The sequence below is a fragment of the Manis pentadactyla genome, chromosome 10 (assembly GCF_030020395.1).
Source record: "Manis pentadactyla isolate mManPen7 chromosome 10, mManPen7.hap1, whole genome shotgun sequence".
Lineage (NCBI taxonomy): Eukaryota > Metazoa > Chordata > Mammalia > Pholidota > Manidae > Manis > Manis pentadactyla.
The window spans coordinates 20,655,309-20,667,570 of NC_080028.1; the positions used below are offsets into that span (position 1 = coordinate 20,655,309).

The 12,262-nt window shown below is 36.0% G+C and overlaps 1 protein-coding gene across 5 annotated transcripts in view; it reads left to right on the forward strand.

Annotated features, from left to right (window-relative positions):
* Positions 1–12,262, forward strand: part of ANKS1B (ankyrin repeat and sterile alpha motif domain containing 1B) — a 1,001,987-nt gene that overhangs the window by 173,369 nt on the left and 816,356 nt on the right. For all 5 annotated transcript variants that reach the window (XM_036891074.2, XM_036891080.2, XM_057486481.1 and 2 more), the window contains exons 3-4: positions 1,444–1,600; positions 9,028–9,324. In XM_036891074.2, the coding sequence (XP_036746969.2) occupies positions 1,444–1,600; positions 9,028–9,324 (454 nt within the window). The remainder of the gene's footprint in view (positions 1–1,443; positions 1,601–9,027; positions 9,325–12,262) is intronic.

Below are 12,262 nucleotides of genomic sequence, written 5' to 3' on the forward strand. Positions count from 1 at the left end.
TACAAATGAGATTTCCCTTGTAAACATCTTTTACAAAAGGATAACTTCTCAGTTTTTGGAGCTTTTCCTATGTCTGCTGTTTCTTTTCCTCTGTCCACTGTTTCTTAAAAGTATTCAACCTCAAATAATCATTATGCCAGAGAGGCCTATCTTGGAGTGGTGTATTCTGCTCCTCTTCACAAGTTTAGGCCACATTTCTGGCCATTGTATTTCATCATTTGCTGTAATTTGGTGTTGTATCATGTCTTTTTTTTGGTAGGCTATTAGTGTTCTAACTTCTAGTCAAACTTCCTCCAACTTTTCTTATGTTACTAGCATTTAGAGCCTGACTTCATGAAATATTTAAATTTAGCCCTTTTTGTGCTATGAGAAACAACTTTAGAATATATTGTAATTGTGTATATGTATGTATGTACTGGTACATCTCTCTGTCTAGGAATTTCATGTAGTGAATTAATAGAATTTGCTCCTTAAGTGCATATAAGTGAAAATACAGTTTTTGTTTAGAATTGCTGTTTTTGATTGTTTGAAACAAAGTTCAGTATAATTTATACTAATAATTATTAATGAATTTCTCCTGAGGTTGTGTAATGTAGTTCAGAATTTTTAGTTTGAAAACGTGGTGGAGATTGAGCACAAAATGCATTAGGTAGGATATGTTGAATATATATTGCCATAGTATCAATGGTGGAACTTGTCTCATAAACGAGTATCCCTCTTGATGTCATTTCTTAGGCTTGGAGGAGAAAGGGGAAGATGTGAGAAGTATGAACAGTACACATGCAAAGTATGTTGTGTGCCGTGGCTGAAAAGTTATTAAACTGTTTTTTTTTCAACCTTGGACTTTCACTGCAGCAAGGTTATCTGGGTTCCTTCCTTACTGTGGTGTCTGCCTTCTTTTTTAGATGCATCTTCAATTCCTTATTCCAGGTCCCTATAGGAATGATGAATAAACTCCCTAAATGTCTCCTGGTAGTATGGCAAACATGTTTACAAAAAAAAAGGGGATTTTTTGTAAACAAGGAGTTTGCACCTCAGCTTTTCCTTCAGATTAAATTTCAGGTATGGACTATCTGGGAAGAACTTCTTTTTTGAAAAGAAATGGGAAGAGGTATCTTTTAAAAATATTTTAGTTATTTCATTCAGTTAATGAAATTACATAAATTTTACCCAAATGAATTCTATTAAGTAGTTTCATTGGTTAATCAATGCTCTGTGTGTATATGTGTGGTGATGATGGTTTTCCGGGTAAGTATAATAGCCAAATACTGAATACACAGACTCTTAAACCTGATTTTATGTCTCAGTACTTTGAATGATTACTCTAAACTGCCACCCAGCATCTCATATACTTTCATAATTTTCTGTTTAATAAAATCTGCGTTGTTCAGCATGTTTTCTCTTCTGTTGTGTGTGTTGTTTTGTTTTGTTTTTCCTTCTTAGGGACATAGTTCTCAAACTACTTCAATATGAGGCATCAACAAATGTAGCAGACAACAAAGGTTATTTTCCTATTCACCTGGCTGCCTGGAAGGGAGATGTGGAGATTGTGAAGATTCTTATTCATCACGGACCATCACATTCCAGAGTCAATGAACAGGTGCACTTGTCAAATGTTTATTAATATAATTGTTCTAGAGTTTTGCAAAGGCAAAGCCACATTGAAACATTGATTATTTCTGTCTCTACCCTGCCAAAGACCTTTCCACTGCTGAATTTCCTAAAGGAGAGATTTGAAAAATTCTTTGGTATTTGTGCATAGATAGTTAAGTTGGGCATTTGTAAAGATATTAATAAAAAAATTCCCCAGAAAGGAAGTAATTGTAATATTTCTGCCTGCTTTATATAAGCATCTATTTTATAGTTATTGGATACTTAAAGATAGAACAGACTTCACATTTGTAATGCGAATTAGACCATTTCCTCATAAAATTTTAAATGCTGAAATGATGACAGCTAGTATTTGCATACTGCTTTACATTTACATAGCATTTTCCCAGTTAAGTACAATTTTGTGTATCAAAATGCAAAATACATTATGTACAGTTGCTAGTCACATATTAATTTAAAGATTTCCTGTATGTATATTTGTGTATATATGTCCAGAATAAAGTTGATGAAACACAGAGGCAGTATGATATTGACAGATAAAGTCAAATATTGCAAGTACATAATAACGATATTGCACATAATGGACATATTGGAAAAAGAATGCCATTCTCAGTATTGTAAATAAATAAGACCATAGATTCCAGAAAGAAAATAAGGTTCCCTAATGTAGGATGATAACAAACATCTTGAGCTCTGTATGCCCCCTACTGTTCCCATTTTGTAAAACTATTTTTGAAAACCAGCAGGCAGTCAAGCAATTGAATTACAACCAAGGCCTGAAGCTGCAATTTGGCAGTTGCCCAATATCAATGCAAATAGGTTACTGTAGGGCAAACACGTCTAATAAAGTACAGTTACCATATTGTTCAAATGGGTACAGACTTGGTAGGCCTTCCATTGAAATTCATACTAAAGAATAAAAAATAACACTAGCACTAGCTATCAACAGCAAAGGGAAGAAAAATACATTTTTTCCAACAAGATGCAGTTGTAGAAAGAAGCATGAAAAATGTTTTATTAATTGGAAGTGTCTTGTTAATATTTATCAAAATAGAAGTTCCTATGTTTGCAGGCTACAAAGTGCAGAATATTTATATGAAAATAAACATATAAATTCAGTCTTTAAAAAAATGAAAGACATGGCTACTTTATCAGCATATCATGCCAAAAAGAAATTTATGAGAATGCTATTCTCTTTTCAGAAATCCAAAAGTTAAAAGATCATTTGTGAGATGAGCCATCTGGTGGTTATTCTTAAAACTGTCTGAATACTCTAAAGTAAATCTGAAATAGTTAAGATGGAAAAACAATGCAAGGTTAAACAAGAGGATGTTAGCTTTTACAAACAAAATATTTTTTAAAGACATGAAAATAAGAAAACATAGCTAGAATTAATTTAAATTCGAAAGTTGAAGATTTTAAGTGACATATAATAAACGTAATGGTACGTTTTAAAGAGAGACATTTTTCTGTTATGTTGAACACATTAATTAAAATATTTAAAAAATCATTTTAAGGAGATCAGAATTCAGAATTCTTTTTTCACTTTTGTCTTCATGTTGTGGTTTCTATTGGAAACCAATTGAAAATTTCTTGAGATTTTTGTAATACCATGCTATCTGTGTTTGTTATGTATATATTCCTTTAGTGCTGATACACTTCTCTCTTTCAATGTCTTTTCTCCTAAATGTTTCTGATATGGGAATTCTGTCTTCATAAGTAACACTTTTTATTTAGTGTTATTTCTTTTTTCTCTCCTTTGAATGGAACAGAAGTTAATTATAAACCTTTATGTATTTAAGCAATAGAGAGGAGGAATGAAATGGTAATTAACATATATTAAGACATAAGATAACCAGGTACCATGCTAAATGCTTTCACCTGCAATATTATTTAATTCTCACAATTTCCAAAGTGATACTATCACTCCCATTTTATAGATGAGAAATCAGTATCATTCATAAAGGTAAATAATTTATCTAAAGCCACACATCAGTGAGTGACAAAAACTGGGACTTGGACTTAGGTCTTTCTAATTCGAGAGTCCTCCACGATAGCACATTGGTGTTTTCATCATTGATCCTGTTACTTAAGGAGTCCTACATATACTAGAAATTTGCAAAGTACTTCCTCTAAATTATTTTACTAAGCTCTACTGCAGCCTGATAAGGTAGTTATTGATTATTGTTCCTACTTTATATATGGTGTTGGGGGAGGAAGAAATTTCCTGTAGCCCGTGAGGTTCTTCTAGCTAGTCTAGTAATCAAACTGTCAAAGACAGATTAACAGGAGAACAAAGAAAAAGTTTAATTATGTACGTAGGGGGGAGCCATAGGCATGGGTTCCAAAGACAGTGTCTCATCTGAGGATTTCAGCCCTGGATAAATTTCACTCTGGATGTGGTGAGACTGAAAAATGACAACAGAATGTTTGGGGATAAAAAGGAGCTTGAACCAAGCTTTATTCTCACAGTGGTAGGTCAAGTGCTAGATTCCCGTCTGCCTCATCTCTGCCTCAGCTCAGCCTCTGCCCCAGGCTCTGTCTTCACCTTCAGCCTCTGCTCTACTCTCTCCTGTTCTCTTGCTCACTTCACGAGGATCTGCTCTTTGCATGGGGGAGCTCTTTTTATAGCAATACCAGCAGTAATGGCTTATTGCTGGCAGGTATGCAAGCACGTGCCTGTGCAGTAGGCTGTTTTATATCATCGCACACACACAGTGGGTGATATTAGGATCAGGTGAGAATCCTGGCCATGTGACTTCCATTTTCCCTACAGACAGTTAGGGAGAATGGGACATATAAATCATCCTGAACCAAGGAGAAGGAGATGGGTCTGAGACTTCAAAGGAAAAGGTTAGCAACACACAGGAATACAAAGAGTAAATGTTTGGTAAAAATAGTCGCTGGACCACACAGTAACAGTGAAGGGGCACTAAGAGGAATTTAAATGGATTTAGCCATATCCCTCCAGGTCCACCACACCTAGTTTATATTCTAATATAGCTGCCTAAGGGGATGGCTCTCTTCCTGTGGCATGCCCTCTATCTATATTCCTTTTGTGCAGTTGGGTGGGTGGGAGGTCAGAGTTTCTTTCAGTCTTTTGGGCCTTGATTGTTCTCAACTCTGAAATAATCCGCATGTCACAATGGCACATCTTGGGGCAGCCTGCCCTTGGTCCCATCAATGGATAAGCCACCTAGTGGAGATTAAGTACCTTTCCCATGAAATCACATCTACTAAGAAATGCAGCCAGTATTTAGACCCAGGTTTTCCTGATCCAAAGGCCAAACTTTAACCAGTAATGTGCTGTGTTATAATGTTAAAATTATGCATTATAGTCAGGACTTCATTCTGGTTTCTGAAAGTTATCTTTGGTTTCTAATACAGCTTTCTTTAAAAATAATCCTGTCTTGCATTTTGATATTTAAAGTTTACAATGCATTTTCCTATATGTTGCCTCTTCTGATTTAAAAGCGCTATTCAAAGGTTTCTGGGATGTAATATTCTAATTTTACAAAAAAGATAGGTTCATAGAGGTCAAGTGATTTACTGTTGCTAGTAAGTGTGTGTTAGAACTTCAACCTGAATCACCATTCTATTCTACCCAAGAATTAGGGTAACATAATTTTGAAAACAAAGTGGACCTTGCCTAGATTATAGTTTTTATAATTGCCATATCCTCCCTTTCTTCTGATATTATATATGTTTTCAATTTATATTTCTTTGTATAATCATTTTTTCCCCTTTTATCTTCTCTTCCTCTTTTTGCCCTTTATTTTAATATTAGGGCAAAAAAGCTAGAGGAGCCTTATCGCTTAAGTATATCCCTTTGCCATTCACCAAAACTCACACCCAGCTAGTGTTAGTTTACATTAGTTTTGCTTTGAAGCAAGAACTTTTGGTAAATAGCTTTTGTTAGCCAGTTTCATTCTGCTACCTATTGTCTTAAGTGTCCTGATTTTTCAGTGAACAACCCTTTGGTAAAAAAAAGAAGGAATTCAAAACCATTTTAGAATGTCCATTGTAGACATACTAGCATTACTAGTCAGTGCTTCTTCACAGTCTATTTGAGATTAATTTTTTTTAAGAGTTATGGACACATGAACACAAACATGCCTTTTATAAAGGTACCAGGGTTGTGGTCTTCACTGACGTGACAGTCCAGGTGTTGCTGGGCAGCTGTGTCTGGGGAGGTCTCTTCCAGTGCACTAGGTGAAACCTTAGTCCAGACAGGGGAGGATTCTTGACTCTGATTGAGAAAGAATTCTCAACCAGTTTGGACAATTGTAGGTAAGGAAGAAATTCATTAAAGCAAGAGTAGAAATGAATGTCAGCACGTGTGCAGGCAAATCCCTTGCCAGCTCCTAAAGCTGAGGTCACCTGGTGTCCAGTGTCTGCTTGAATCTGCATGGCATGGCAACTAAGTCCCTACCACCCCAGGATTTGGGGGAGCTGCAGAGCACTGGATGGAGTGAGATTATGTTCTGTGAACTTCCACTTCCCCACTGGTGTGAAATAAAACAGCGAGAGAGAAAAGGATTGTGTTAAGACTAGAAAACTGAATGAAATAGCAAAATGACAAAAACATTTGTCACTGGATGTTCAGCTGGGGAGTTGTCTTTATCATGGAAAGGAGTTCAGACAAGTGCAATCAGCTTATACAACAGGAAAGTTTGTCTGATATAAGACAGTACACCCTTGGACAGACAGGCATGCGAGTGACCTCAGAGAGGAGGCACCCTTAAGGGTTTAGGGTTTGGTGTTGTACAGGGCCTTTTGGGTAGGAGTCGGCATAAGGCATGATGTATACAGGTGATTCATAATTCCTTTGAAGTTTTGTCTTAAGAACAGGATTGTTTAGGTGACTGTGTTGATCGGATCTCTGCATTCTTTACCCATGTAGGTTCATTTACACTTTGGAGGCCTCTCTCTTGTCCTGGTTACAAAGTTACTTAACTGATTAAGCGGCTGGAAGAAGAGGAAGAACAGCATACAGATTAAGTTAACGAATACAGTGGGCCTTTTTCACAGGCTAAGTAGATTTTACAATAGCATGACCCTTGACACATTTCCCTGCTCTATCTCAGAAGTATGTGTTGATCATGGGTAAACTCTGTGAACATTTTCTCCTGAGTAAGTCTGGAATTACTGAAATAATTTTTCTTGAGCTCTGAACAATCCCAGTTGGCGTTAATAGAAAAAGTTTCAATTTTGTTATTTATTATTTCCTTGGCTCAGGCTTCTGCAAAAGTAGAGAGGTCTTTGAGGAATCATTATTTCATAATTGGCTTTTCTTTTTCTCAAAGAGGTGCTGTATTTTGAAAAAATGAGATTGAATCTCTTTCCAACCAGGGGGAAGTTTAGTTTGGTCTGGAGATGTATTTCTCTGTCTTACTTTCCTGGTAGAGACTAACAGTATTAATTTTCTTTTCAGGCTTATACTACTTAGCCAGGTAAGAAAATCAGGAGTGTAAACCTGCATGTGGTCAGTCTCTATGAGGAAGTAGATGATAGTAACACATACAAACTAAACATGACTCCCCGCAAAATGATGGAAGAAACAGTACCTCCAGCTGGGTTCTATCTGTCAGATCTTAAGTTTCTAGTGACTGTCTCCAAGGAGTAGGTTTTTCCTCCTGATTTGACCTTCAAATGGTTTCTTCTGATACTTTAATTGAGGTAAAGTAGTAAGAAGTCTCCTAGTGCTCATTAAAAAATAAAATTTTTACTGTTTTCTTATTACTCTTCCTTACACAGTTTCAAATCTTCCGTTGTACTCTCAGCTCTCTCCTTCAACTTACTTATCTGCCTTCTTCAGCTATGCGAGGCTGAGTTACTTTCTGGAATATTAAGATTTGTTTGGCTTTGAACTCTCCGTGTGCTTTTGTTCTGTTCAGACAGCTGTCTAAGCAGCTACTTCCATTTCCAACTCAGTCAATGTACTTTTGAGCAAAATCTATATAAATTATGCTTTCAGGTCACCGATTTCCTGTTCTTTGATAATATAACAACACATGTCCGGCAGTGTGGTATAGTGGAAAGAGCATGAATGGATTTTGGTTTCTGACAGATAACAGGTTTCCAGAAGATCCTGATTCTGCCTGGGCATGTAATCTAACCTTTTTTGTATTTTCATTTTCTCATCCATGAAACAGACATGATAATACCAACTTGGATCTTTTGTAAGAGTTAAGTGAGAGAATGTATGTAAAGTTTTTAGGGACTCAACAAATGGTAGTACTTATATAGTAGTACTATATACTACTACTAATAGTAGAAGATGATATTAGGAGTATTGGCTTTGGGTCTAGGCTTCTAAGTTAAAATCCTGGCCCCAACATTAAATGGCTGCATAATTGAAGGCCAGTTTTCCAACTCAGTGCTTCAGTTTTTTCATCAGTAAAGTGGCAATAATGAAAATAATAGTATCTATCTCCTAATGAGGATTAAATTAATAAGCGTGTATGGCCTGAAACTGTGCACAAATTGCCAGCTACAGAGATGACTCTGATGATGGGAGCTCCCCCTTCTCTCTAGAACCCTCATTCTGGATAATTGCATATTTGTTACTAAAACTTCTTTTTCACATTTCTCTTGAATGATGCTTCGGTATGCTCTCATAGTCATACCCCATCTACCTATGCCATCTGCCCAGATGGCCTGAAAGTCCATTTACTTTGCATCCAGGTTCAGTTATCTCCATTTTAACTTTTTTTTTTATCCTGCTAAATTTCTAGGAAAATTGCATTGATTTTCAACTGAAATGCTTAAAAGCTGTGCATGTAGTAGTTTGATGATATTCCTTGTAACTTATCTGGGAATGGGTCTAAGTCAGCCTCTCAATCCATAATTGTATTTCACAAAGATACCATTTAATCTTAGGGCCAGTACGTCTACATTCTCCAAGCAAGAGATGCAATGACTTGTGCTTATATGAAAAATAAAGTGAAGCTTTATTTGGGAAACCTTTCTGTAAATTTTTCATTATCAAGAATTTACCATCTCAGCTGTCTTTTGGAAAGCTGGTTTGTGAAAAAGATCATTGTTATTAATCTCTCTCATGAACAAATATCATAGAGGCATAATACACAGTGCAGATAATATTGACCATCTGGGCCCAGCAGGGCCACTGAGTAACATGGCTAAATCATTTACCACTTCTGGGAACTGGAAAACATAATGTAGGGAAAAGTTTGATTTTTTTCCTATTGAAGTAATAAAAATAAAATGTGATATTTTTGATGCAATTAATGACGAATACTTCTATCAAATATAAAATTCTATTAGACATACTTATTAAAATAGATAAATTTAAACATATTTTTCAAAGCATCTCAGGTTTTTAATTACTGTGTTTGGCTTTTGATAACTAGATGAGTTTCTGAAAACTTGCATTTTGTATCTTTGTGTCAACAGAACAATGAAAATGAAACTGCCCTGCACTGCGCAGCTCAGTATGGACACTCAGAAGTAGTTGCTGTTCTCCTAGAAGAGCTCACTGATCCTACCATCAGGAACAGCAAGCTAGAAACACCTTTGGACCTGGCTGCCCTCTATGGACGGCTTAGAGTGGTCAAAATGATCGTCGGTGCACACCCTAACTTAATGAGCTGCAACACCCGGAAGCACACGCCGCTACACCTCGCTGCACGCAATGGGCACAAAGCGGTCGTTGAGGTGCTGTTGGAAGCCGGAATGGATGTGAGCTGTCAAGTGAGTCTCCCTTTAGCTGTGCTTTAAAAGCAATGATGCTCTTGCTTAACTTTGAGGTTTTGTAAAAGTTATATGTAGAAGTCTTACCTTTGTTCATAAGTAAAATCGTTTACAATTATTTTTATAACTACTAAATTCAAGGTACTGTGCCACACACACTTTTGGGAAATATGAAGAAATACGAGGCATAACCTCTAACCTCAATGTAATTTGAGGGCTATACACATGAAAAAAGTTATTACTAGGGGGTAGTTGTGTGTGATATTAATGGTAATTGTTTCCTTTTTTCCAGTGTCTAGACACAGCCTGATACACACCAGGAACCTAGTCAAAATTGAATGAATATGTGAATGAATGAATGAAACAAAATTCACTTTAACATTTTGAGCATGTACTTTGTGTTTAATAAGTTGACACACTTAGAATCCAGTTCCCATAGCTGTCTAGTGGGATTGAGAGCTATTAATTTCCAGTAAAGAGATGAGGGATCAGATTGACAGAATTAAGAATCTTGCCTAAAGATACATACCTGATGAGTTCAGAATATGAATTTAGACTTAACTGATTCAAGTCCAGGTCTCCTTCCACAATAATGTACTATACTGTCTATACATGATTAAGAAGGAAAGATTATTATGCCTACAGACAATCAGAAAAATTTTATTGGAGAGGTATGATTTGAGTTGAACTTTGAAGGATGGGTAACATTTGGACAGGTTTTGTTTCTCCACAAGGAAAGGACAACCTGCTTTTGTTAGGTCTCCATTTAGCTCCAACTTCAAGATTAGCTTTTTTATTTTATTTTATTTTTTTTACCATTTTCTCCTTTTATGAATGTTTTTTGGCTCCCAGGTCTCCACAGCATTCTCATCTTCCAGAGACCCTTTTGGTTCCTGCCGCATTGTGACCTTTTCTCTTGTGTGTTAGTAAACTTTTGTGTGTAACAAACTATCCCAGTACTTAAAGGCTTAACACATTGCCTGTTTATCTAGCTTTTAATTCTGGGATTGTTGCTTAGTCTGAGTTTACCTCAGTGGTTCTTCTCTACTGGCTGGGTTCTCTCTGTGTCTGGGGTCAGCTGCACGTCAGGTAAGGGGCTCTGCCTCAGGGAATGGCTGGGTGTCTTTCATGGTCCAGCAGGCCACCCTGGGCTTGTTTGCATGGCCCTGGTATGATTCTGAGAGGGAGAGGGGAAAAGGGAGAGGGGGAGAGGGAGAGATTTTTAAGAAGGAGGATTTAGGAAGACTGATAGAGTGACATTTGAAGAGGATATTGAAAGTCTAAGAGGACCATAAAGTTTTAGGTGTAACTTGGCATGCAGATATCCATTATTTGCCTAAAAGAGTGTTTTAAAATATTGAATTTGAATGCTTTTAGATGGGGTGTATGCCTTCCAAGGTCCCAACCTCTCTCTGTCATCTTACATCATTGCCAGATTCATTCCTTTAAATTTTCTACTTGGCCCCTGACAGCATTTGAGTTTGTTACTCATGTATCAGGTGAAAGGGACGCTGTATGTTTAGGCCACTGTGAACACTTAAACTTGAAGATTTATAGAAAATAGAGCTGACAACATATTTCTAAAATGTCTTTTAATGAGTTGAGTGTTCTATTAGATATAGTTAGTGTTAGGTGATGTTTTGCTTTTGTTATTATTTTTTTGTTCATAGAAAACATTTTCCTTGGTCTAATTTCCTTTTTTGTGTGAATATTTAATTATGTTATTCAAATTAACTGTCACCAAGTTTTCCCATCAGATGTACTATAAAATTTTTTAATATCAAATTTGAAGTAGGTATTTGTTGATATTCTCACAGGCTGAAAGTGAATAATACCAGATAGTAACCGTACATTGTTTCAGTGGCTTTAATATTCATTAAATTGCTCTAGTTAACCAGTTGGGAATTAGCAGTAATAAAAGTAATACCATTTGGTAAATTACAGTAATACACTTTTAGACTTTAATTACATTCAGAGTATTAATGAATAATTCGATAACATTTAGAGATGGCTTTGGAGAATCTTGTCTTCTCCTTATAATTGCAAATGTTTTAAGATGTAGCATTTATGGTCATATTTTCTATAGAAGTTTTGTTTTCTGCTTCATTTCTCTCTGAGTCCTTTTGAATTATAGCACACATTTGCACTGGTGAACAAAATAACTTAATTCCCATTTGACTAAATTTCATCTTATATTTGCTTACAAACCCTTTAGTCTTAAAAGATTTCCTAATAAAGAAAATATGTTATTTTGAGATATTAAGAAAGTAAGATTTAGTTGGCAAGACCGTCCTGAAATTAGCAACAATTTCTATGGATTTCAAACCTGATTTTGGGTAATGAGGTAGTGATGGTGTTGTATTATGCTAGTGCTTTAACTGTGTTTCTTATGTATTTCTCTTATTAAAACATGAAGAGTTAAAGTGCTAGCATACCAGTAAGCCAATTGGATTTTATGTGAATATTAAAGGAATGAAAGTAAAATTATAGAAAATTAATAATCAAGAGTACAAGTTGCCCTGCTAAGAGCTGTAAAGATGCGAAGTTGAGTAAGGTACAGTTTTTGCTTTCAAAGTGTTTATAGTGGCAAGGGAGAAATATGTGCCTGAATGATAGATTACATTTTCATAATCCATTCACTCTCCTACTTCCCTAGCTGATTATTTTAAAATTTCTCCTCTCTTCCCAAAACTTCAGCACTTCTCTCTCTTTTATCCCTCTGAGATCATGACTGTGCTTTTACTTTGCTGAGAAAACAGAAACAATCACTTATTTCCACCCCCACATTTGTCAAGGTATGTGTATCCTCTTTCCTTCCTCATTCTTGGAATGAATTTTTTAGGTTTATTTGTAAGGCTGACTCCTCTCTCTTTTTGTGCACTGGGTCCTGTCTCCTCTTTTTATTTTGAATACATTGCTCAGACAAATACCCGCTCTC